Source organism: Frieseomelitta varia, unplaced genomic scaffold (genome assembly GCF_011392965.1).
Source record: "Frieseomelitta varia isolate USP_RPSP 00005682 unplaced genomic scaffold, Fvar_1.2 scaffold_34, whole genome shotgun sequence".
In the NCBI taxonomy this organism is placed as follows: domain Eukaryota; kingdom Metazoa; phylum Arthropoda; class Insecta; order Hymenoptera; family Apidae; genus Frieseomelitta; species Frieseomelitta varia.
Window position 1 is genome coordinate 191279 of NW_025110079.1, and position 22267 is coordinate 213545.

Sequence of the window (22267 nt, forward strand, 5' to 3'; positions counted from 1 at the left end):
CGGTTGAATCTATCTGTGTAAACTAAGAAGATTGCATAGCTCTGTTTGAAATCTTTCTTCTTCGTAACTGTCTGATCTTTCACAGAAAATAAGAAAACCACCGTACTTACTACGTACATTTATTTAGAAACTCTGGTCTCAATTGTTGCAAATTTAAACTTTGCGATCAAAAATATTTGTACGCGTGGCTAAAAAAAAAAAAAAAAAAAAAAAAAAAAAAAAAAAAAAAAAATAGGAAAAGAAAAAAGGAGGGAACCTAGCCAGGGGAACATGGCGCATATCCGGCGCGCTTTATCCCGCCACGCAGTCGAACCTCCGAGTTCCAGCGAAATTCTAGCTCGCGCTGCTAAATGATAAAACCGGATTACGCGACGCTTTCTCTCCCCTTCTTTTTTCCCCTCCCTTCGTTGCTGGCAAGCCTTTCAATCGGCAGAAATTACGAGGAGCCTCTTGTCAACCGCGAAGCTTCACGCTGTTCGAAAAAATGAAAATTTGCTCGAATTCCGATGCGAGATACCATACTTGATAATGATACACGTATACGAGTTTACCTTGTAAATCCAGTTTACTAAATACTGAATTCTATCGTGAATAAACTGTGGCGAATTAGTAATTGGAATTATCTTTCGTTCAAGAGTCATGGAACAAGTGCTACATTGATTTTTGTAATACTGAATGAATAAAATAAGAAAATTGTAATAAAATTAATCCAACTGGATCGTGATCACTATTACGGCGGATTACAAAGAGGATTAAAACCGTCTCAGCTTGATTTGTTCTAGTAAAATATAAATGAGGTTACTTTTGACACAGTGACTTGTGAAAGTACGAATTCGAGATCCCGTCGTTACTAATGCAACGGTGATTATCTATCCAGGTTCGTATCTACGTTCCACCGTTTTAAATTATAAATTAGCAAAAACGGTCCTACTCGTTAGACTCTAGCTGATAAAATTGCAAGTTATGTCGCAAGATACACCACGAATACTTTCGCGAATCACTGTACGTATGTAGTACGCACGTGAACGTGCACGGTGAACAGAGGCACGAGCGTTGAAAAATAATAACGCGACTCGAATCGAAACGAGCCGAGTCCATTTTTATCGCCAATACATCTCGACGGCGAGGAACACCGATGGTGGAAAACGAACGGCGGCCAGGTGCGCAGCTGGCGCGAATATTAAAGGCAATCGGTCAGTTCGCATAATAACTGACCAAGCCTATCTGCCTGCAGACATAATAAATTCGCGTTCTCCGCGAGTTACGATAATTTACGATGGTCGTTCCGCGGTCCGCGGACGTAACGAATTGTATCTTGACGGACGTGACGTACGATGCGAAATGAAACTCGCAGCTAGGCGCCCGATAATATAGTTCTCACATGGCGCAGGTTTTTCACGCCTCGGTAGCCGCACCGCTGAGATATCGTCGCTTTTAATCGATGGTGTTATTAAACCACTGCTCGAGCAGATTGCCCAGCCATTGTCGCTGATTTTCATCGCGAGTAAGTTACGTTTGTGTTCAACATTCACGGAGTCGATGCGAAGAGGGATTAAAGAATTCTAGATTGTCATCAGCGGTGGATTATGACGAAATTTAAAGGTTTTAAATTATCGTTGGCTGATTTCGATCTCAATTGTTGAATTTTAACGTTGCAATTAATCTCGCTTAAATAAAAACGAACGAGCGACAAAAACCCACGGGAGGAGGGAAAAGAAAAGAAAGGAAACGAAATGTAAATACTCCAAACGTGCGGTATTCCTGAAATTCATCCGCAAGAGGTAGCTAACGAGCGTAATATATGTCCAATTTATTCTCGTTCAACCAATTATTTATCCAACGTCGATGCAATCGTTGTGCAATTTCGTTCCGCTTTATCCCACTGTATCCAATTTCCACTTCTGCGTACTATTTTCAAAATGATCCGTAAATCCGGGGATCCGTCGGCGCGCAATTAGAAGCAGCAGAGAAGTAAGAAGCAGCTTCTTCCGCCGCGCGTGCGGAAGTTAAGAAATGTTATTTTTCAATCTTGCCAGGCGCGGAGTTCTTTGTCGAACAGGTCCGGGCAGGGAAGGAAACTTTCCCATACCTTTTTACTACATCCGATCGTAATCTACTACGGCAAATAACTTACATTACATTAGTTTCTCTATATCTCGGGTGACGTCTCAAACTACCGAGGAATGACAGTTGGGACGGCCATTACGGCCAGTTTCGAGGATACCGTGGAAACTTTATGGCTCCGGCAAGAACATCGAAGTTGCCCATACTTTTCAGCTCTCTACGCCAACAGGAATCTCCTCCTTCTTCCTCGTATTTACCCCGATGTCCACAGGAGGAGTGGGAGGGATGGGCGCGAGCGCTATTATAATCATTGCAAACTGCTGAAAGAATCTTCGTATGTTCGTCGGATCGCAAACACTTCAATCGCTCGTTTCGCCGATACTTCCGCGGGGAACAATATCATCGCCAACTCGCCGAACCTTTTACTGCCTTCCCGATACGAGAACTTGGAGAGTTTTACAGTTTTTTTTCTTCGGGAATTCGCCTCTCCTCTCGCGTGGAAATTCCAATGTTACGTTTGTAATGGCATCTTCAATGTAACGGACGGTATTTGCCGGTTTTCGAGCGTGATTTTTACTTTTGGTAAGTGGGACCCTCGTTTGACCCATTAAGAATCAGCTTCGATCTTTGGAAATTTCGTAAAATTGCGTAAATCAATGTTTCCATTCTTTATTTTCAATGATTCAAACTTTCAATCTTGCTCGACGATCGTTTTTGTTCATGCAGATATTTTTCAAAGTAACAATTTTTCTGTGTAAAGACGATGATGTTTGACAGAATTTCTTCGTTAGAAAAAACTTGGTAAACTTGCGTTCTGTGATTTCGAGTGAAATTATTATCGAAAATCAAACGTCTGACAAAAACGAAATAAAATACTTTAAACAATTTCCATTTCGACTTCGATGCTGTTTCGCTCCCACGATCTTCTGTCCCATCTTGCGCTCTGCCTAGTCCCTTTCTATGTCTACTTTGAAACGTCCGACGATCTGAGGAGTTCAAGGGCAATATACATATTTACCGGTAGCGGACCGGTACGGTTGATGCGAGTACAGTTTTCGCTGGAGAGACGGATAACGGGAAAGAAAGGGAGGCAGTACCATCCAGAGCCTCGGTTTATTGTCTCTGTCCCAGTTTTCAAGCGATGACTGTATTGTCCGGCTCGGCGTCCTCCTTCCAGCACCCTCCTCCTCCCCCATGCACCCTCTTCTTTCGTGCATTTTCCTCTTTGTAGACCTTTTCGATGTCCGATTCCCTTTTAGACGCTTCGTTTCCCCGGCTCGCGTTCCGTTTCTTTAGTCCTCGCGTATGAAATCTCCCATTTTCTGTTTCAAACCGACCGAGCTTCACTCCCCTTTCGCCTTCTGTCTCGCGGACACGCGAGAAATCGGAACGCGGAGATCGGTGGCGGAGAGAGAGTGCATAGCGGAGCGCGTGAAACGTAGCCGGGGAAAGCCCGTTTGCAGTGAAAACGCGAGAGCGAGCTGGCAAAAGGGAATGGTCGCTCGCGCGGCGAAGAGAGGAGGGAGCGGGTGAAGGAAAAAAGAAAAGAGGGAAAGAGAAAAAAGGAACGACAGCGCTGAGAGACAAGCACAGCGTTTTAAAATAAGCGACAAAGACGCGCTCGATCAAAGAGGCGGCCGTTTCGTCGCCGGAACAACAAACGGAAGGGCAGGACGACGACTACAACGACGACGACGACGACGACGACGACGACGACGACGACGGGGGTGTACGAAGGCGAGCGGAAACGAGCAGAAACGAGATCGACGAAGTGATTAGTGGGAAAAATCGACGCGGTGTATTTGCCTTTAATTTGCGGCGTGAATTAAGCGAGTGTTTGACGAGGAACGCGAGGCATCGCGAAGGAGCGTGGCAAACGAGAATCGACTGTGGCTCCACTGGAAATTTAATAATAATTCCTCCACTGTCGCGTCCTCTGCTGTCCTCAACGTTACGCTGGTCAAACACCGCGCGATATCGACGATTCTGTTTCCGTCTCTTAGTCCCACGGCTGCCTCGAACGTCCCTCGTCGTTCCTCTTGATCTTCCGTTCGTTTTACATCTTCCCTCTGTCCGACCGTTCGTCATCTACCACCATCGTTCTTTGTTTCTTCTCTCTTTGTCCCTCTTTCTCCGTTGCTCTTTGCCTGCTCCGTTTAACGAATCAACCCTGTTGTTCGAAGCGGAGCACCGCCGAAATAGAAATAAATTATAAGCGAGCGGTGTTTAAATAGCTAACGAGTGTCGGTCTCGAGGAAATAGAAACGGAAGCACGGTAAATAGGTAGAGAACTCTCGGGTATTGCACGGGCCACGACGTTCCGATATCGGACGCCGGTGATTTCGCGAGGATGTGCAGTCTGTTTGCTTTTATCTTTGCCGTAATTGCAACTTGATTCCGCGGGTTTCTGTAATGTATATACCCGTCTCGTTTGAATTAGTTTATCACGTGCCAGATGGAGTACCCCTTCCTTTTCTTTTTCTTTTTCGTTTCATTTTGTCACGGATTCCCCTCCGAGGAATTCGTCGCGAGACACTTGGAAAATTCCACGAATATTCGAATGTTGCGAAAATTTGAATAACATTTTCTAGAAACGCGGGATTAAAACTAGTAAACTCGATTATAGGATAGAAGAAAGGAGGAAAGGCATAAAAATTCACTGCCGAATTCGATTTTCAAATGAAGGGTCTTCTCGCGGAAACGTGCTTGGCTTAAAATTCGACGCCGTAATTTTTTATTAACCTTCTTATCGTACGATTGAAAATTTTTAACATGAAAAATTCACTCGTTTTGTACGTAAAATATTCTTCGATGCACTCTAAATAATCCTCAAATAACATTGAAATGTAACGTGACGTTTGTCGTGAAATAAAACTGAAGAAGAAGCTGTAAAGAAGCAGCAAGTAGTATCAGACCGCGTTTGGTCTTTGCATGCGAAAGACAATTTTAGACACTGCGCCTTCGTAGAAGATTTTAAAGATATCAATCGGCGAATAAAAATTCTATCCAAGTTGCGCAAAGCAAACGACGTTGATTTTCTTTGCAAAGTACTCTGCAAACTCTTTCGCGGAACGAGCGCGAGGATCCCCTTTGAGAGAGAATGAAATTTCGAAAATATCGAATAATCCACTTACTGAAACTTTCCTGAAAACGGAACTGAACACTTCCGTGGTGGTGGAAGGGAACGAAAATTGCGACGCGAAATTTACTCGACGATCCGGCGCGGTTCGTTTTCAAATGTACTTCCAGGCCGTGAATTAGGCCGGCACGGTTTCATGCTGATATCGTGCTACCTGTACGAGCGCGGCGACATAAAAATTGTAACGTTGCACGGCCGCGTAGCCTACATTTCTTTATGGATACGCCGTGCTGCCGGTGAAACTCATTACTTTGGCATTCTCTCCAATAAGGGGCAGGTCTTTTTCGCGGCCGATTAAAATTCAGCGTGCGTGCAGCGACGGGCTCGAGCCGAGCGTTTGCCGCAGCCCGAGAAACGCGCGTCATTGACATAAACCGGAGGAAAATAGAAGGGAACGAGGAGGACAAACGGATTAAGTTGTACGTGAGGAATCTTTGACTGCGTCGCGTTCCACGTCGTTTTATATTCGGCCCGTCTGCCACTTGAGGAAAGATGGCGCCTCCGCTTGCTGACGCGAGCAACTGTCTCGTATACATCCGTGTACTCTCGCGAATTACGTGGAAACAAGTTGGAACGTCTCTTAAACTTTTCCGGGTTATTAACGATTTAGAAAAAGTCTTTTCAAGTTTAGGGACGGATTTTTAACTACAAAGCGTCGTAGAAGTGCGATAAATCAGGCAATACACGTTTAACTGATGAATTGATCTCAACAAGGATACTTCCGATCTCAAGAAGACACGTGGAAGAAAGAAAAAGAAATATGACTCGCGAATCGACAGTCCAATTGAACTTTTCCAGCGTTCATGTTGTACGAATATTGGCGAAGATAGAGACGAAACTTCCATGCTATCGGGAGATATTTTTTTCGGTTGCCACACTGTGCACACGTCGAAGCTACTCGATACTTTGTGAAACTGGCAAACCGGTACGGCTGGGACAGACAGAATTACAGAGGGCGATGGAGGGATCCAGGGTGGGCGGAGGGTGAAAAACGCGAAAGGGAGAGGAACGCCGCCGTGAAGGGTTAGAGAATTGCTCGAGTGTGGGAAAATCTCCCACTTGTAGCTCGCAGATATTTACTTCGATCTCACTGAGACTGAAGTTAAATCTTGAATGACACTCAGACCGTTCTCTCTCTCTATCCATCTGTTTCAACCGCCTCCCTCCCCTTGTCGAATGTGGAGTGTTGAAAGAGTCTCGACACGAGATCGACCTCGAGAAACAAATTCCATCGTGCCGCCCCTTCCTTCGAATTTCATTTACCGGTGACTGTACGAACACACAGAGTTCGAATATGCCGTGATAGAGTTATTTCAACTCTCAACCATCTTGTAACATTCATCACGGAATGATGAAACAAATATCGCGAAACATCTGATGTTCACACAAATGTTCTGTAGTCAACTGAAGAAGTGATGAAATTGAATAAGAACGACGTACTCGAATTAATAAACTTTCCTTTCAACGAGCAAAAGTTACATCTCATAGAGAACTATCACCGAGTTATCACTATAAGAATATTTCACGCCACTGACAGCGAACTAAATGATCTATTTCCAAAAAAAAACTGTTCACGATCGAATTTGAAAAATTATTCAGCTTGATTCGGTTTTAGTTTACGTTCAACCACGTAGCCCGCAAATTATGAACGTTCTTAAACGCAAAACAATTTGCCATTTTACACCGAGAAAGGGTCGCGCGGTAGTCGTAACGTGGATAATGCAACGGTGCCAGCGCTAGTTTCCAAAATTCATTTGCATTCTGATCAGCTATAAAGCGCGACGCGCGGACGCGGAATATTTATCGCGAAAGTTTGCAGATTCATTTGCTATTCACGCCCCTTTACGATATACCGTTCATAGAAATCCAGTTTGATAACGCGGCAGCATCCAGCATCAACGGGGACAACATAATTCTTGATTACCACTTTCGGGATCCAGCGGTGGCCGGCAGTGAACGCCAGCCGTGTGCAACCTAACGCCACGCGTTTTTAATCGTTCCGCTCGTTGCGTTCATAATTTAAAGTTTAATAACACTCTCGCCCGCGCGTGGCTTCGCGTGTGCACACACACGCGCGCGCGCTCCTCTCTTCACTCTGCCAGCCGAGAGAGAGAACTTACGTAGTAGCTGGAGCAACAATTTAACCGACGCGGCCGGGGTCTGGCGTTTGAATTCCGCCGGAATTACCGCGAATTCGCGTGTGAAATTTCTCGTTCGTATTATCCTGCTGCTGGATGCGGCACGTCGGGGTCTCCCGAGCGATGAGACGCGCAACTTCCGCCTCGCGAGAGCGAACGTGAAAACCATACGAGAGAGGGAACAACGAACAGAAAGAGAGAGAGAGAGAGAGAGAGAGAGAGAGAGAGAGAAGGAGAAGAAAAAAGACAGCACCGGATTACTTTTCCCAACTGTAGCCGATACGAGAACTCCCGAGAGCGGAGTTCTCTCGCCGCGGCGAAGTATCCTGGAATCGGTGTGGAATCGCCGGCGAATAGGCGGCTCTCGCAATTTCCAGGCGTGCCAACCAGATTGAATTTCTATCGTCGTTGTCGTTCGACGTCGTCTTCCACCGATGGCGGAGGTCTTCCTCTCGTTGTCGATGGTCGGTGGCCGATCGTTTCGCGCGATATCGGGTAATCGGGTTATGGTTGCGAGAATAGCTTCGAGCCTCCCGATTTTTCTTCGTAATGCCTCTCTTTCATTCCCCACCGTGTTTCGTTCTATTTTTCCTCACTTTCTAACGATTCGATCTCGCCCGCGATTCCCTGGCTCCTCCACAGCCCTGCCACCCCGTCGCGATACTCCCGATACTATCCGGGAATCGAACGGAATGAATCGAATAACCGAAACGTAGAAACTAATCTCGTTGATCGACTCCTGGCCGATTTGACCGGGACTCGCCGAACGGTGACAAATTCCAATCGCCACGCTATATCTTTCGAGACGATTGCACCTAATGACGAGCCTCGATATCGTCTGCCTTGTAATTGCCATGGTGTTTTACGGGGAATGGATACAGCGTGTGGTGAAAAAAAATGTTTTCGTTTCTTGTAGATGAATCCGTGGTTATGATTACGTTGGAAAAGTGGGAAAGTGAGACAGGAAGAGTATTTTTTTTTTGTATCTGTAAAAATGGAATGATCAGCGAGAATTACACTATAATAATTATTCCCGTACACGTCTAATCCAGGTATAATTTTTCTATCAAAGAAATTTTATTTCGAAGATATATCTCAAAGTACTAGATAAATTAATCGCGAATCAACCGGATACAGTGAGTGGTGAAAATGTTTCGTTCTTTGTAGATGGATTCACGGTTATAAAAATGTGGGAAAAGTGAGGTAGAACGAGTATTTTGTTCGACATTTGTAAAAACAGGATAAGCGAGATTATATTAGTAATTATTCACTACACATCTAATCCAAAAAGAAATTTTTGCCCCAAGGATACATCTCAAAGTACTGGATAAATCAGTCTACAGAAAAATTACCTCCTTTGTTACTTTCGAGGATCAACGACACTGAGTCACTTCGCGAAACAGTTAATTTTATCACGGACTTATGTGACGGAGAGGTTAATTCATCCACAGATTTCGTCGCGACTGTGCCGTGAAGGATCCGGTAGGAAAGTTCTCTGACAAAACTCGTCGTCGTCGTCGTCGTCGTCTTCTTCTTCTGGTAGTTCAGCAAAGAGAGAGAGAGAGAGAGAGAGTAGGCCAAAAGGAGAAGAATCGCCGCGACGGTGGATGAAGCGATGGCGCGACGCGGCAAGACGAAAACCGAAAGACTTTCTCCACCCTCGTCGTTGTAGCTGCCGACGTCGGGCCGCTTGACGTGCTCCAAGGCGTCCGGGGGCGTGCGAGCGACCAGTGTGAACTTTGCCGTAGGGGATTATGCAAACGGGGTGGTTCGCGGGAGCAGAGAACAGGAAAGGGAGAAAACACAGGAGAGGAACGACGTCGTCGGTGTGGATGGCGGCTGTGGCGGTGGAATAGAGGCGGGTTTTCTTGCTTGTCATTACCACATTCGTGGCTTCCGCCACCTCTCCCACCTTGGCTACGTTTCCTCTTACCTATCACGAGCCGAGCACTCGCCGAGATGCTAAAGTTCGGCGTGGCGCGATCGTTGTTTAAAATTAATTCTCTCGCGTAGGGAAAATTGTCTTCCGTGACGCGTGATTATAAAGGGCGATTGGCTTTCCGAAAGGCGGCAGGAAAAATGAGAAAATCCGGTTTCGTGTAGAATGAATCAGTTAGTTAGTTCCTCTAAAGGTTGTTAATTTTATGAGAGATTGAATAATTTGCGGGGATTTAGTAGCATATGAATATGTAATATGACAAAGTGATACTTAACTGTAGAATTAGGTTAGATTGTAAAATGAATATGATCAATTTTGCGAGAGACATTGAATAAGTTACGAGGATTTATCGGTATGTAAGTATATGGAGAACAATGAGACGGTATATTTAGTTGTCGAGTTAGGTTATTTATAATTAAAGGAATAATAATCTGTTCCGATTTATAGGTAAGTAAATATATGTAGTATTTCGTAAATGTATATAATATTTCGAACTTGGAACTTGCAGAGGATTTATAGCTCACGTGTCTGATCACGCGCTGCCTCATTTCACTTAGAAATGTCTCATTGAAAGAATCGTTCAATTCTATAATTCTTATTCCTATTAAAAAAGCGATTACGAGTATAAAAGTATGAAGATCAACAGAAGGCTCTAAACTAATCAAACTAATTATTAATCAAATTCAGTTGCTGTTGATTATTTTGAATAATTTCTTTTCCCGATTCTGTCGCAATCAATGTTTGCAAGCATAAAATATTTTCTCAATATGGTACGTGACAGTTGTATTTATATTTAAATATTTATTCAGACACGATATGAAATATGAAGTGTCCTTTAAAGCTTTGAATCATCCGACAGACATTCATCTTAATTACAGTGATACGTCGAATGTAACGTCGAAAGACATTTCGCAGGATTTATTATTAAAACTGCTGATTATTCGATACCACGGCTGTCTTTATCCTAACGAATTGAATAGATTCCGGCCCGGTAAGACGTAAAGAGTGGGTGGGATTTCCTGGATAATTGATCCCGATAAACGCTCGTGAAAAATTGAAACCCAAACGATCCGCCACCGAAGCGAGATTATCATAAATCATCCTTCGGATCGTGCTACTCTAGAACCTGTCAAGCGCGTCCGTGTTGCTCTTCCAAGCGTATATAGATTATTCTGTCTGGAATAAGGAAGAGAAAATACGCGATACAATCAAGAAAGAAATATTTGGCGTGTGTTTCTTTAAAGGATAAAAACAGATTCAATCTCTTTGGCGGAATCCTTGGGAGCCCGAATAAATAAAGGAAATGTTTTCGACTCTGGATGCGACCTAGACGATCTCAGACGATGGAAAAAAATCTCCCGACTTCGCTGAGTTGGATGGTAAAAACAGAAAGAAAGAAAGAAAGAAAGAAAGAAAAAAATATAAAAAGAAGAACTGACCTAGTTTTGGCAACGCGACGTGGAACAACTCGGCCCTGATAAAAAGTCGCCGATTCAGCGTTCTCCGCAATCGATCGGAAATTAAATGTTAAATGTATGCCTCGAACTGTTATTCGCTGTGCACGTAAGTGACGCTATCTCTACCGGCATCTGCGTGGAAAATGCTTTGCAATTTAAACGTTTTCGAAATTGATAACTTAGAGCGAGAACCAAGTTAGAGAGAGACCCAGAAGGTTCTCTAACCTGTAATAACCATTTTCAGTACTAAATAAATGAAGATACTTGTCAGCCTTCGTCGCAAATAACAAGATTGTGAGAGGAAAGTGGTTCTTCAGAAATATCGAAACTCGAGTATTTTGTACTACGTATAATCTATGACCTACATAATAGATATACAGAAAACATTATCAACAGTGAATTTACGTATATCTATCAAATTTCGAATACTTAAAGAAGAACTTTATAGATACGACAGTCATTTTGAAATTATACAGAAATTATTATTCCGAAAAAATGACGATGTCTGATTACTGGAAAACGTAAATAAATTATAACGAAAGATGTAATTTACTGTACAACAGTATATAGATTTTCGAGCATCGTATTTTAAAAATGGTACAAATTTTAACTGAAACAGTAAATATTTGAAATTTGTTGTATCTAGACTTCTGTGGCTGACTGAAAGAGAGTTTTTTTGTTTAGCTCGAACTTGTCTAAATTCGCGTTATCGAGCGATGTCTTCATTGTCAAAATGTAAACGAACACCTATCTGCGGCACGAAACTCCCACAATATCTTTAGTTTTTCCTCGCGATTATGAATACCAAATTCTTACGCGACTTCTCCAAAGCGAGTTCTTCCAAACACGGTTCCAGTCGGTTCCACTGGCGAATTATTATTCAACGCGTTCGAGACTCCTATCGCGTTCACGGTGCGCTACGCAGGCAAAATATGCGGCTCTCGGCTACAACGGTGAATCGCCGAGCCGGCTCGATTCGGTTCGCGCGCAGAGCCGACGCTCATCGCGAGTTCGGCGGAAATTTCGCCGGCTCGAAGCTCCAACTTTCTCTAATGGCCCGCCTTGGTCCGTGCGACGCCTTTTGCGGTCACGTATGTACGTTCGCGCGCGCGCATTGGTTCACGCCGCGTAAGTTGCACGTAAGGTCACGAGGGAAGACCGGAACGAACGGTTCCGAGCGACTCGATTTCGCGGCGAGAATTTACGTCGCGACTGCACTGGGAATTCCACCGGTAGATTCCCCCGGTAGCGTCCCCTTAACCATCCGTGAGAATCGTGTGGAGGAGGATGGGTTTTTGCTTTTTAGCCACGTAGAGCGTAAGGTGCGGTTACATTCGACCTGGATGCGCGTCCCCAAGGACGAGCGTAGGAAACTAAACGGAGGATCGAGGGTCGAGAGAGCCGAGAGTTCGGTCGGTCCAGCTAAACCTCCGTGGCTCACCTGTGCCAAGAATCCTCCTTCGCAATCCCCTTCGCGGCTCTCTCGTTCACCGTACTCGAGCGTCTACTTTTTATCACATACCCGGTAATTAATTGTAATCGGAGATTCTTCAGGTGAGAGAACCGTCTTTCTCGCTCTCTATAATTCTCTATTTACCCATTCTTTTCCGCTGTTGTCTTTGTGTTCCTCGATTTCAACCAAGCGGAAATTTTTCTTTCTGTGGGACGCTTTGTAAATGATATCTCTCTTCGTTCTCTTTTACGATATATTCATATAAGGAACGGTGGATTTCTTTGTAATTGATATTGAAGATATATGTATATTTTGATCCAACGACTGTGATTTTGTATTCGACGAATGTGACAACTATATTTTTGTCAACTTTAGCGGTTAGGAGAAAGAAGAAACAATCATTTCGGTTCGCGTAAAAAGATGTGAAAGCGAGACTTAATATATTGTTTTAGGTTCCCGGGTGTGAGTCAGTCGTTTAGAAGGAAATTCTCCCCAGCAGTATTTCTTGTTCCCAACAGTATTGCGATGAAGATGCACTGAAACTCAGTTTCAGACTCCTGAGGAAAGTTGTAATACTGGTGAAACCAGTTGAGAAGAATTTCCTTCCAGAAAGACTCAAACAATGTAAAATGCGACATACCGAGTTGTAAAAGCCTTAAAACTGTATGACTAGCCCTTTCAGTGCCGAGCAATAAAATCGTCGTTGACTATACTGAATGCGTGACTCACGAGTCTCTCGTTGTTGGATATGTCATCGAATTATTATTCGTTTCTTTCTGAAATGCAGTGACTTTTCATTTCTTTCTCAATTTCGCAATTATCGTTTAAACTACATCAGTTTGGCTCTTCATGATGTTTTTCACCAACGCGCAACCACTTGCATTCACGTTCCCTCGACAAACATAATTTATTAATACGTTCTCTTCTATTCTCATTTCAGATCGACCCAAAGGTGGCGTTCCCCAGGAGAACACATCCAAAGGTAAGAGACATTTACATGACGCCGGCTCTCGGAGAGCTCGAAACTCGCGAGATGACAATCGTCGCGTTCGAGGCAGCCGCGAACTTTACTTTCTTCACGCATGAAAAACTCCTTTGGCCGGGAAGTCAGGTGCTAAAAGATAAGCCAGACTGCGGACAGGAAGTAGCTAAGGGGCAGACGTGGGCTTTGAAAGTCTACTAACGAAAGACCGTGGTTAGGGAGAGGGATGGTGGTATAGGGGTTCAGCAACTGGCGAGATAAAGACAAACGAACAGAGAGCCGAGAGCGAACGGAGAAGGATAGCCGTAGAAGGAACGCGGCTGAAGCGGGGAATAATAAAGCCCTCTCGTTCTCGTAATAAGAGCAATTAGATGTAATTCATTTCAAAACCCGGAATTATTTTCTTCGCAGTCTACCGGGCCGTTAGTCACGGCCGAAACTCTCGCCCGCGAGAGAAAGAGAGAAAGAGAGGGAGTTTGGAATCGCGCCGCGTGACGTTGCAGTGAAACGAGGACGGAACGATGTCAAAAGGGAAAAGGGCAGAGTGCAACACATCGCGGCACACCCACGCGTACGCACGCGCGCGTACAGATTTCTGCACGTGCAGAAAGAGCACGAGAGAAAGAGAGGGTTGGACAGGGTCGAGCGTGTGTTTTCGTACGAGTGTAGGAGAGGAAGGGAGAGAGAGAGAAAGAGAGATGAGAGGAGAGGCGAGAGAAATTTGCGCGGCTTAATAATATAAATGCCAGGCACGCGAATTACCGGCGAGTGACTGAATTGCGCTAATTTTAATTGTACCCTTTTCTCTCCTACCTGACCCCGCAACCGTACTCCTCCTCCTCCTCCTCCTCCTCATCTCCGTTCGCTGGATGTCTGTCGAACTCGTTCTAACGTTTTCGAGCCGACCTCTTTTCAACAGAAAATCCTCTGACAGCTCGTCGTCTATACGTTCGTCGGTCGCACCACCAACCATGTTCGTTTTTTCCTCCCTTTATTTTCGTTTGTGTCCTTTTCTTTCGTCCCTTTCGTTTTTTCTGTCTTTCCTCTTTTTTCTTTTTTCCTTTTTTTTCTTTTTTTTTTTTTGCCTTTTTCACCCATCTCCATGGTATTTTTCTTTTCGCTTTTCGTCAGAGAGCGCACGAACGAGCGGGTGCGCGCGCACGCTACGTCGCGTCGTCTCCCAATTTTATTTCAACGTCAAAAGCCGGAAGCGCATAAATTATGACGCGAACGGGAAATCACGATTCAACGCCGCCTGCCCGGTAATCACGTATCCCGGGATATTAACGAGCCACACGTTCGATCGGACGGATTGCCTCGATGAAAATTTTGTTATTTCTGTTGCGAGGGCTCGGGCGGGCTGCAACGGCCGGCGCGCTTCAATTTGCGCTATTATACGCGATAGTAACGCGGTGGGAGGAATTCGGTTTTTCGCCCCGAAAGAAATTATTCCACTCTTTGGAACGATGCGTGGCCATTCGCGGATAGTACGGGTGATTTGCGAATAATGCCGGCGTGTTTTGTGTTGCGTTGAATAGTTGCTGCTGGAAAGAAATAGCTATTTTATTGATGAAATGTTTCTTTTGAATTGGGACGCATTGAAAAAATGGATACGAGCGTTTAATTACTTTTCTCTGGCTTTCAATTATCGACAATGTGATTTTTCGCCTGCTTCTTCGAAACAAATTGCTCTTCATTCGGTTTATTTATATGTACATCTACACACAACTGTGATATTTTTGTGTCACAACCACGTCACTTTTAAATCTCGTTAGTCCAAGGTATAAAAATCGGAAGGTAAAAGTTCAATTTTCCTTCAGTTTCTTTTTTTCTTTTTTTCTTAATGTCGTAATAACTATCGATGATAATCGCATTCGCAACGTTGTTGCGTATTTCATCACTGAACAGATTGTGTCAGAGAAGACTGCGTGATATCACACGTCGTTTCCAAACTTTTTCCCCCCTCGACGAAAATTCCTCTTTATCAACGATTTTATCACTGAAACTAACGCGGGCTCATTCTGGAATATCAACAGAACCGTACGAGAAGATGATCAGCATGGAACGTGACGATCTCGCGCAGCGGGGCGCGTATTCGAAATAAAATAACGACCATTAATCGTGAGATGGGAGTAACGTATTTCGCTTGAACGCTCGGGGCAGCTGGAACGGGCGGTGCAATTTTCATAAAATGGTAGTGGCTGCACTGGCCTCGACCCCTTCCCAGCCCCTCGCAAATCCTCGTTCCTACGCGATCCCTCGCGAACCTCGTTCGAAAAAGTAATACGAACGTACACGTTCCGTTTCGAGTTTTGGGAGCTTTGCCAGCAGCCGAAGCTGCGGGCCACGCGCGCGCGATACGGTACTGGCACGTCTGGCTCGATCCACGCGGCGATAACTCGATGCTATAATAGACGCCATCGTGCAGCCATTCTCAAACAAGGACTCTTGGTCTTTTATTTCCAGGTGGAATCGCGTCCAGTCGGTCGCAAGTTGAACGTAAACCGTCGACGAATCTTACGTTGCCCGCGCGACGATAATCCCCATCGGACGTTCAGGCCCCTGGGAACCTTAATCCGGGAGCGTAGGTTTACGTTCTTTCATTAAATTAGATCGGCGAGAGGGTTCTGAGAGTCGCCTCGTTCGGGTTATGGGCTACGGCTGTACAAGTCACCCGGCGTAATTGACCTTCGCTGCTTAATGACACTGATAAGGACAGTTATATTGGATATGTCTCGTTTGGAGAAATTGACCGATAGAAGTTTGGAAATCGTCGGATAATTGTTAGGGAGGCTTGGACGTTTGGTACTGATGTTTTAATTGAAAAATTGTGATATCTGATTTTTCTTGTTCTTTCCGACTCCCTCGACCTTTTGCTCAAATAATGGTTCATACATGATTATACGTAATTATAACTCATGTACAAAAATTTCAAGTATTTAATTTTTGCGTTTCTTGTGATTGAGATCGATAAAATACGAATTTCTAAATGATAAATTAATTTAAAATAGCAAATTGTCGTGCAATGACGGTAGTTTGAAAATTAAAGAAATAGAATCTAGGTTAAAAATCATTTCACCTGCTAAATATTGCAAACACATTTTATATGTGTACTGCTCTATTCCAAATTATCTCTGTCTCTAAATTTTTAGACAAGTGCTCGAAAACCCGTAGTCTATTGAAATCTCTCGTTGTACAGAAAAATTGGGATGAAAAAGTAGTCATCCTTTATTCGATCACAGAAAGTATATTCCGCCACAAAGAGTGTAATAGAAATTAGCAATTACAAGATACTAATAGAATGTTTTGCATAAAATAATTCATCAGCCCATGAATATTCCATGAATTCGCGTATATTATCTTCATTATGTAAATAGCTCCAGCACGTGTGGCGAGGCTTTGCAAACGATCCCGTGTATTTTCGCACGCGTAAACTCCCCGGCTCTTTTGTGATTCACCGTACCAAGGAAAAGGCAGTGACGTTTATTCGAATCGTTGTTCTAACTCGCGTTTCGTAACCACGTCCGCGTGACACGCCTCCGAGAGGAAGTGAGCAGGGAAATTTCGCGCGGCAAGTTCGTCAACCCTTCTCCCAAAAACACATGTTAAACCTGCTGAACTTTACGGAGAAAATGGCTGCGCCACAAAGTTCATTGAAATGTCACCGACTGCCCCTGCGTTACGTCCCATCGTAACAACCTCCTCGAGACCTCGTGCCGGAAGCGCTTTGTTACCGCACTTCCGGGCTAGCGGAAATGGCGCAATGCGCTTCCGACATGGCGGAAAAGTAGCGGCAGTCATTACCGAATCCTCCAAGAACACCTCGCCGTCCTTTTCCCTCATCGGTTACTGCTTTCTTTATACTCTTCCTTTGCTCTATTGTCTATCAGCAGCGAGCAGAGAAGTGCAAAAAAGTTACATAAGAAAAAAAATTTCTCTTGCCGAAAGCATCGAAATTACGATATTTCAGATAACTCTGAAAATACCAACCATGTGGATATTTAATGGAAATTAGCTTACTAAGTAAAAATAATTGTTAAACTTATTGATTAGTCTTTATTTTAAACAAGTATCGTTGTATATTATTTTCCATAAAATCTGGATTGTAAACTAGGAAAAGTTTTGGAATAAACATCACTGATACTAAAGAAAAGAAAAAAAGAAAAAAATCATACAAAAAAATATGTACACTTCAAGTGTTCGTTTATCTCTTTGACGCAATATATTCAATGTGATTATGATTACGCGAATTGCTTTGCCGAGTTGAGTTATTTTGAAATGGAAGGTTTGGACAATGCAGCACGGATAAGCCGGCATTAAATTAATGTTGGTAGAGAAGCGCTAAGGATGAAATATCTCTCGAATTGTTATTGCTGTGCTTTGTTCGATAAACTTTCGCGAGGATTGTTTATTACATTGTGAAGAAGTTTGAAGCAGCTATCCGTGTAACTTTCATAAAGACATCCATTCATAGTTGCAGCTTTGAGCTACCCCGTACGTGATGTAAAATGCAACTTCACGGTTAAAGATAAGAATAAATTGCATGTTCCTCGAGTTCTTGCAGCCTACGTATTTGTACATTCTCGCTCAGAAATTTGAAGTTCGTTAACAACAACTTTTTCAAGTAAACAAATATTTCATTCTCTTGATATCATCAAAATTATAATTATGATATTCAGTTCACGGAAAAATCTTTGTCTTGATATCAAGCGAACAATATTATACGCAATAACCACTGAATCAAATTACCAACCTGTCCACGCAATTACAGACGCGAGATATAAACGGAGCGAACGAACAATAGAGAAGGTAGTATACCAATATTCCCATATTGCGAGACGTCACCATAATCGTAACTCGTGACTAGAAATACGTAGGAAGAAGTGGCGAATGGATGGCAATAAGCTATCGGTAGCATTTCGAGCACCGAATCACCATCGACGTTGGCGTCCCCTTAAGCAAGGCCAAAGTTGGCTCTGGGTAGCAATGGCATCAGCCGCGCCAGCATAATATCCACTTGTTACTGAGTAGCGATACGTGCATATAGAGAGCAGACAAACGTGTACGCGGGACATTATTCAGAGTGGCGTTACCTTGAAAACGTGGGACGTAGAGAGAGAGAGAGAGAGAGAGAGAGAGAGAGAGAGAGAGAAAGAGAGAAGCATAGAGATAGATGTGCAAAAGGATCAAGGTTTGAGAGAATCACGGGTAAGGGGAGCAGAGAGAAAGGTAGAATAGGGTGGCGAAGGAAAGACCAGGAAGGGAGGATAGAAGGGAGAAAGAGAGGTATAGCACGTCTCGCGTAACGAGCTGCCGGCTCCCCAGGGTGTTCAACTCCTCCACGTTCGCCCCTCCCCCGATTCGTCTCCATCGTCTAGTATCATCTCCACCTCCGTGCCCTCGCTAGCATCCACGTACCTTCTTTCAGCGACGTCGTTTTGTTTTCTTCTTCGTCGAGTGAGAGATACCCGACTAGTAGTCGTTGCCACTGCCGCCGATGGTGGTATCAACGCCACTCGTTCACCGATCGCCTCCTCGGGATCGGTTTTTGAAGCGTTTTCGCGAACTGAAACGTGGATTCGAGACGCTCCCCGTTAATCATCGAATATACTTCCCGTTCTCGTAACACGTACGTATGTATCGGCTAACCGGTATTCCGTTCGAGCAACGGTAAGCAACGAGACACACACTCGTTAAGGATGATTAGTTACTTTGAAAGGTACGAGGAGGTTCTTTGTGAGCTGGGCGAGGAGAAGGAGTCGACGATGCACCGGCCATGTGCAAACACCTGTGCCGTTTCTCGAGATCCGCTGGAGGCCAAATCTCGAGGTCAAAGCATTAAAGGCTGCAAGGATCGCTAAGGATCACGTGACAGCGGGCAGCTTCTCTCGAAAGACCAATTTGTAATTCCGAGTGGAGCAAGGACTACGACTACATGTACATCCTTTGGGTACTTTCGTGGCTTTCTCTCTCTCTCTCTCTCTCTCTCTCTCTTTCTCAACTGTTTCCTTTCTCGGTGGGCGGGTCAAAAGAGACCTGTTACATTCATCTTTCGGGACTAAATACGCTGGCGCTGGCAAACTCCCCGGCTGGCATTAGAGCGAAATCCCATGCATTTTATACGCGGTCAGGTCATTCAAAGCGACGACTCGTTACTTATATCAGGTGTGTACTCTGGAACACCTTGCCCCTTCCCCGGATAATTCACCAGTGGCACCCTTGTGGACATAGTCCAACCCCGAGGACCTTCGCAACCTTCCTCTGAAACATCCGGCTCTCTCTTCTTCTTCTTCTTCGTCTTCTTCTTCTTCTTCTTTTTCTTCTTCTTCTTCCGTCTTCTGCTACCTAACGTGTGTCCACTTTCTCTTCAGCCTGGCTATAGCCTTCGGGCTATAAGTGTAGCAAGATCGTGGAAAAGGGGTCGGGGCCGCGAGAAGGGATCGGGAGGGTATGTTTGCGCGTCGTAAGTGGCGTCCACTGTCTGTACAACGTTCTCCACGTCCCTGAAGGTTTCTGCAGCTCGGTAGTCAGGGATCATACACGCCATTCGGTGACAGATACCGTCAGGATCCGAGTGCATTTATGGCCGGAGCAACTCGACGGGACGAGCTCGAAGGTAACGGGAGAAAGGCCATGAGGTGTAATGTTATCGTTTGCTAGAAAAATACCCCGCGTTCCCGTGAAACGAGAAAGAGGGTATAAAGGGTGGTAGTAAAGGCGATACTTCGTATCGTTACACGTCGTGAAACGGTGTCGTTTGGGTTTCGCTCGGCGACTCGTTCGATCCGACGAGAGAGAAGTTTGTCAAAAATTTTCCCACCGACCGTGAACGTGAAGACGACGTTCGTTTCTTCCAACGAACGCCACGGCTTTCTTTATCTCTGTGTCCGTAGAAGCGTTCCCAAGCGTAGGAAGTTGTTTCTTCTTAAGTTCTGGTTTGAATGAATCCGCTCGTCTGACCATAGACGTTTAACAAGGTCACTAGCTCATCACATTCTGAAGATATGAAAAGTTCGGTATCTCCAGTTTTCAAAAGGTACCGATAATCTCTCTTTTATCCAGGTCTATTCTGTCTGGAAGGAGTCGATCGTTTCGAAGCTCCAGATTGAAATTCGTAGCTCGACCGAGCGCAAAGCACTTTAATGCGCTCCCCGCTCCTCTCCTCCTCCTCCTCCTCCTCCTCCTCCTCATCTTTCTCCTTGCCTGCCTCTTCTCTCTTCTTTTCTTCCTATCATGCGGATTTCGAGGTGATCAATTTTATTGCCCTACTCGCCCTCCGCTGGTTTCTTCCCCGCGACTTATACAATCGACCCTGGAAAACATCCGGATTTAACGCCGCCGCTTCCGATCCGACCGTGTCTTTTCAAACCAATTGATACGAAATAACACCGCGCGTTCTTCGCAAAAATGGTACTCCACTGGACGAAGTGCATCGATAGACGTAATATATGTACATCCGCTTTAACTACGGTTTAATTTACGGTTTAAAGTGATTCGAAATTTTTTCACCTTTAATACTAATAATTTTTCTTATCCAAATCTCAATTACAATATGAATTAAAAGAAAAAAATTATAGATTTTTTTTTTTGTTTCTACAACGCAACATTCATTGAAGTGGCATGCAGATAGCAGGATTCTAATTCTTGTAGAAATTCTTGTAGAATTGTACAAAACTCAGCTTTTCAGGGAAAACACTCAAATGTTTCTCAAGATTTGCGTGACAAAGACTTTATTCTAGATTTCCCTTAAATTTTATTGTTTCGTAAGGGAAACGTTCAAAATTCACGTTCCGTCTTTGTTAAAACGAAAATGAATGCAAAAATCGAGAAAGCAGTCGCGCGGAGCTCGTATTCGCGTCAGTAACATACCGGTGTCGCTTGATGAATCATCGTCCAAAGTATCATATCGGCCAACTGAAACGACGAGACGAATAGCAAAGATCAACGCGTGTCGGGCAAATCTACTGTTCCCCAGGACAACCGAACAAATGGTCGGGTTAATCTTCGACCGAACTTTCTAAACCCGTGACGCGGATGCCAGGTGGAGTATCGTTTGACCGTGGACGATGGCATGGCTGCCACCTGTCGCTGGTGACAGTAGTTTCTCGGCCAGTCGCCGAGAGACGGAAGCCTCAGATATGTTGTGTCGCATTGAGATAAGCTAAGCTCTCGCGTGATGGAGCAGCCCGTAAACTCGGGGAGCCACGCCATGATGCCACCGAAATGGCTGCTAGATAATGTATAGGTATACGCGCGATGTGTGGACCAAAACTCCTCCTCTGTTCAGCTCGGAACACATGCACACGTAAGTACACGCGGAATTGACGAGAGCGCGCACACTACTTTTACGCTTCCATCGCCGCCTCCGTGTACTCCTGTTCGCCGCTCTATCACGGCTGCTCGCGCGTACACGTAGCCCCCGTTTCCTGGCTGTGAAGAGGCAGCTATTTTCGGAGCGACACTTCACTCCGTGGATACAACCAGCTATTTACCTGTGGTTTCGAGCAGTCGACTGGCAGGTGCCTCGTCCCTCGGATTTTTCGGCGGTGGCTGCCCCTGTTTTTGTTTCGCCCAGTGTCATTAAAGCCTTTATTATAAGCTCCAGTCGAGACACGCGGCTGTTGCAGAAAGAATAATGTGCGGGTGTTTGTCTTTGTGCGCTGAGTCGTGGCGAATTCAGCGGCTGTGAAAGGTGTTAGCACACCGTTGTACTTGTTATGGGATCTACTTGATAATTAATTAGGTTCGAAGTTCTCGCTGGGACTGCAAAAATTTGATATTAATGTAGATGATGTGTAGGCTTGATTGAAAGGTACCAGATACACTGGTGGAGAAAATCCTTCCTCTCGCTATCTACGATTTTTCGTACCACTGTAATATCATTTTCTTTGATTGCCAATACCTTCTCTAGCCATTTTAGGTATCATTTTGTAGGTTTCCATAAAATCATTTAATAGACGTGTGATCAAAGTAATTTTCGTATTAATCTCTTTGTTCACTTCAATAAATGAGCACTTTGCTCGCCAAGCAAGATATACGCTACTGGATTCTCAAACTCTTTCTGAGCGACGTTTTATTCTCCTTGCGAATTCGCA

At 44.5% G+C, this 22267-nt stretch overlaps 1 protein-coding gene across 5 annotated transcripts in view; it reads left to right on the forward strand.

The window, feature by feature from the left end:
• The window catches only part of LOC122530369 (RNA-binding protein Musashi homolog Rbp6-like), a 501655-nt gene that overhangs the window by 179807 nt on the left and 299581 nt on the right, over window positions 1-22267 (forward strand). For all 5 annotated transcript variants that reach the window (XM_043657245.1, XM_043657244.1, XM_043657247.1 and 2 more), the window contains exon 3: window positions 13131-13172. In XM_043657245.1, the coding sequence (XP_043513180.1) occupies window positions 13131-13172 (42 nt within the window). The remainder of the gene's footprint in view (window positions 1-13130; window positions 13173-22267) is intronic.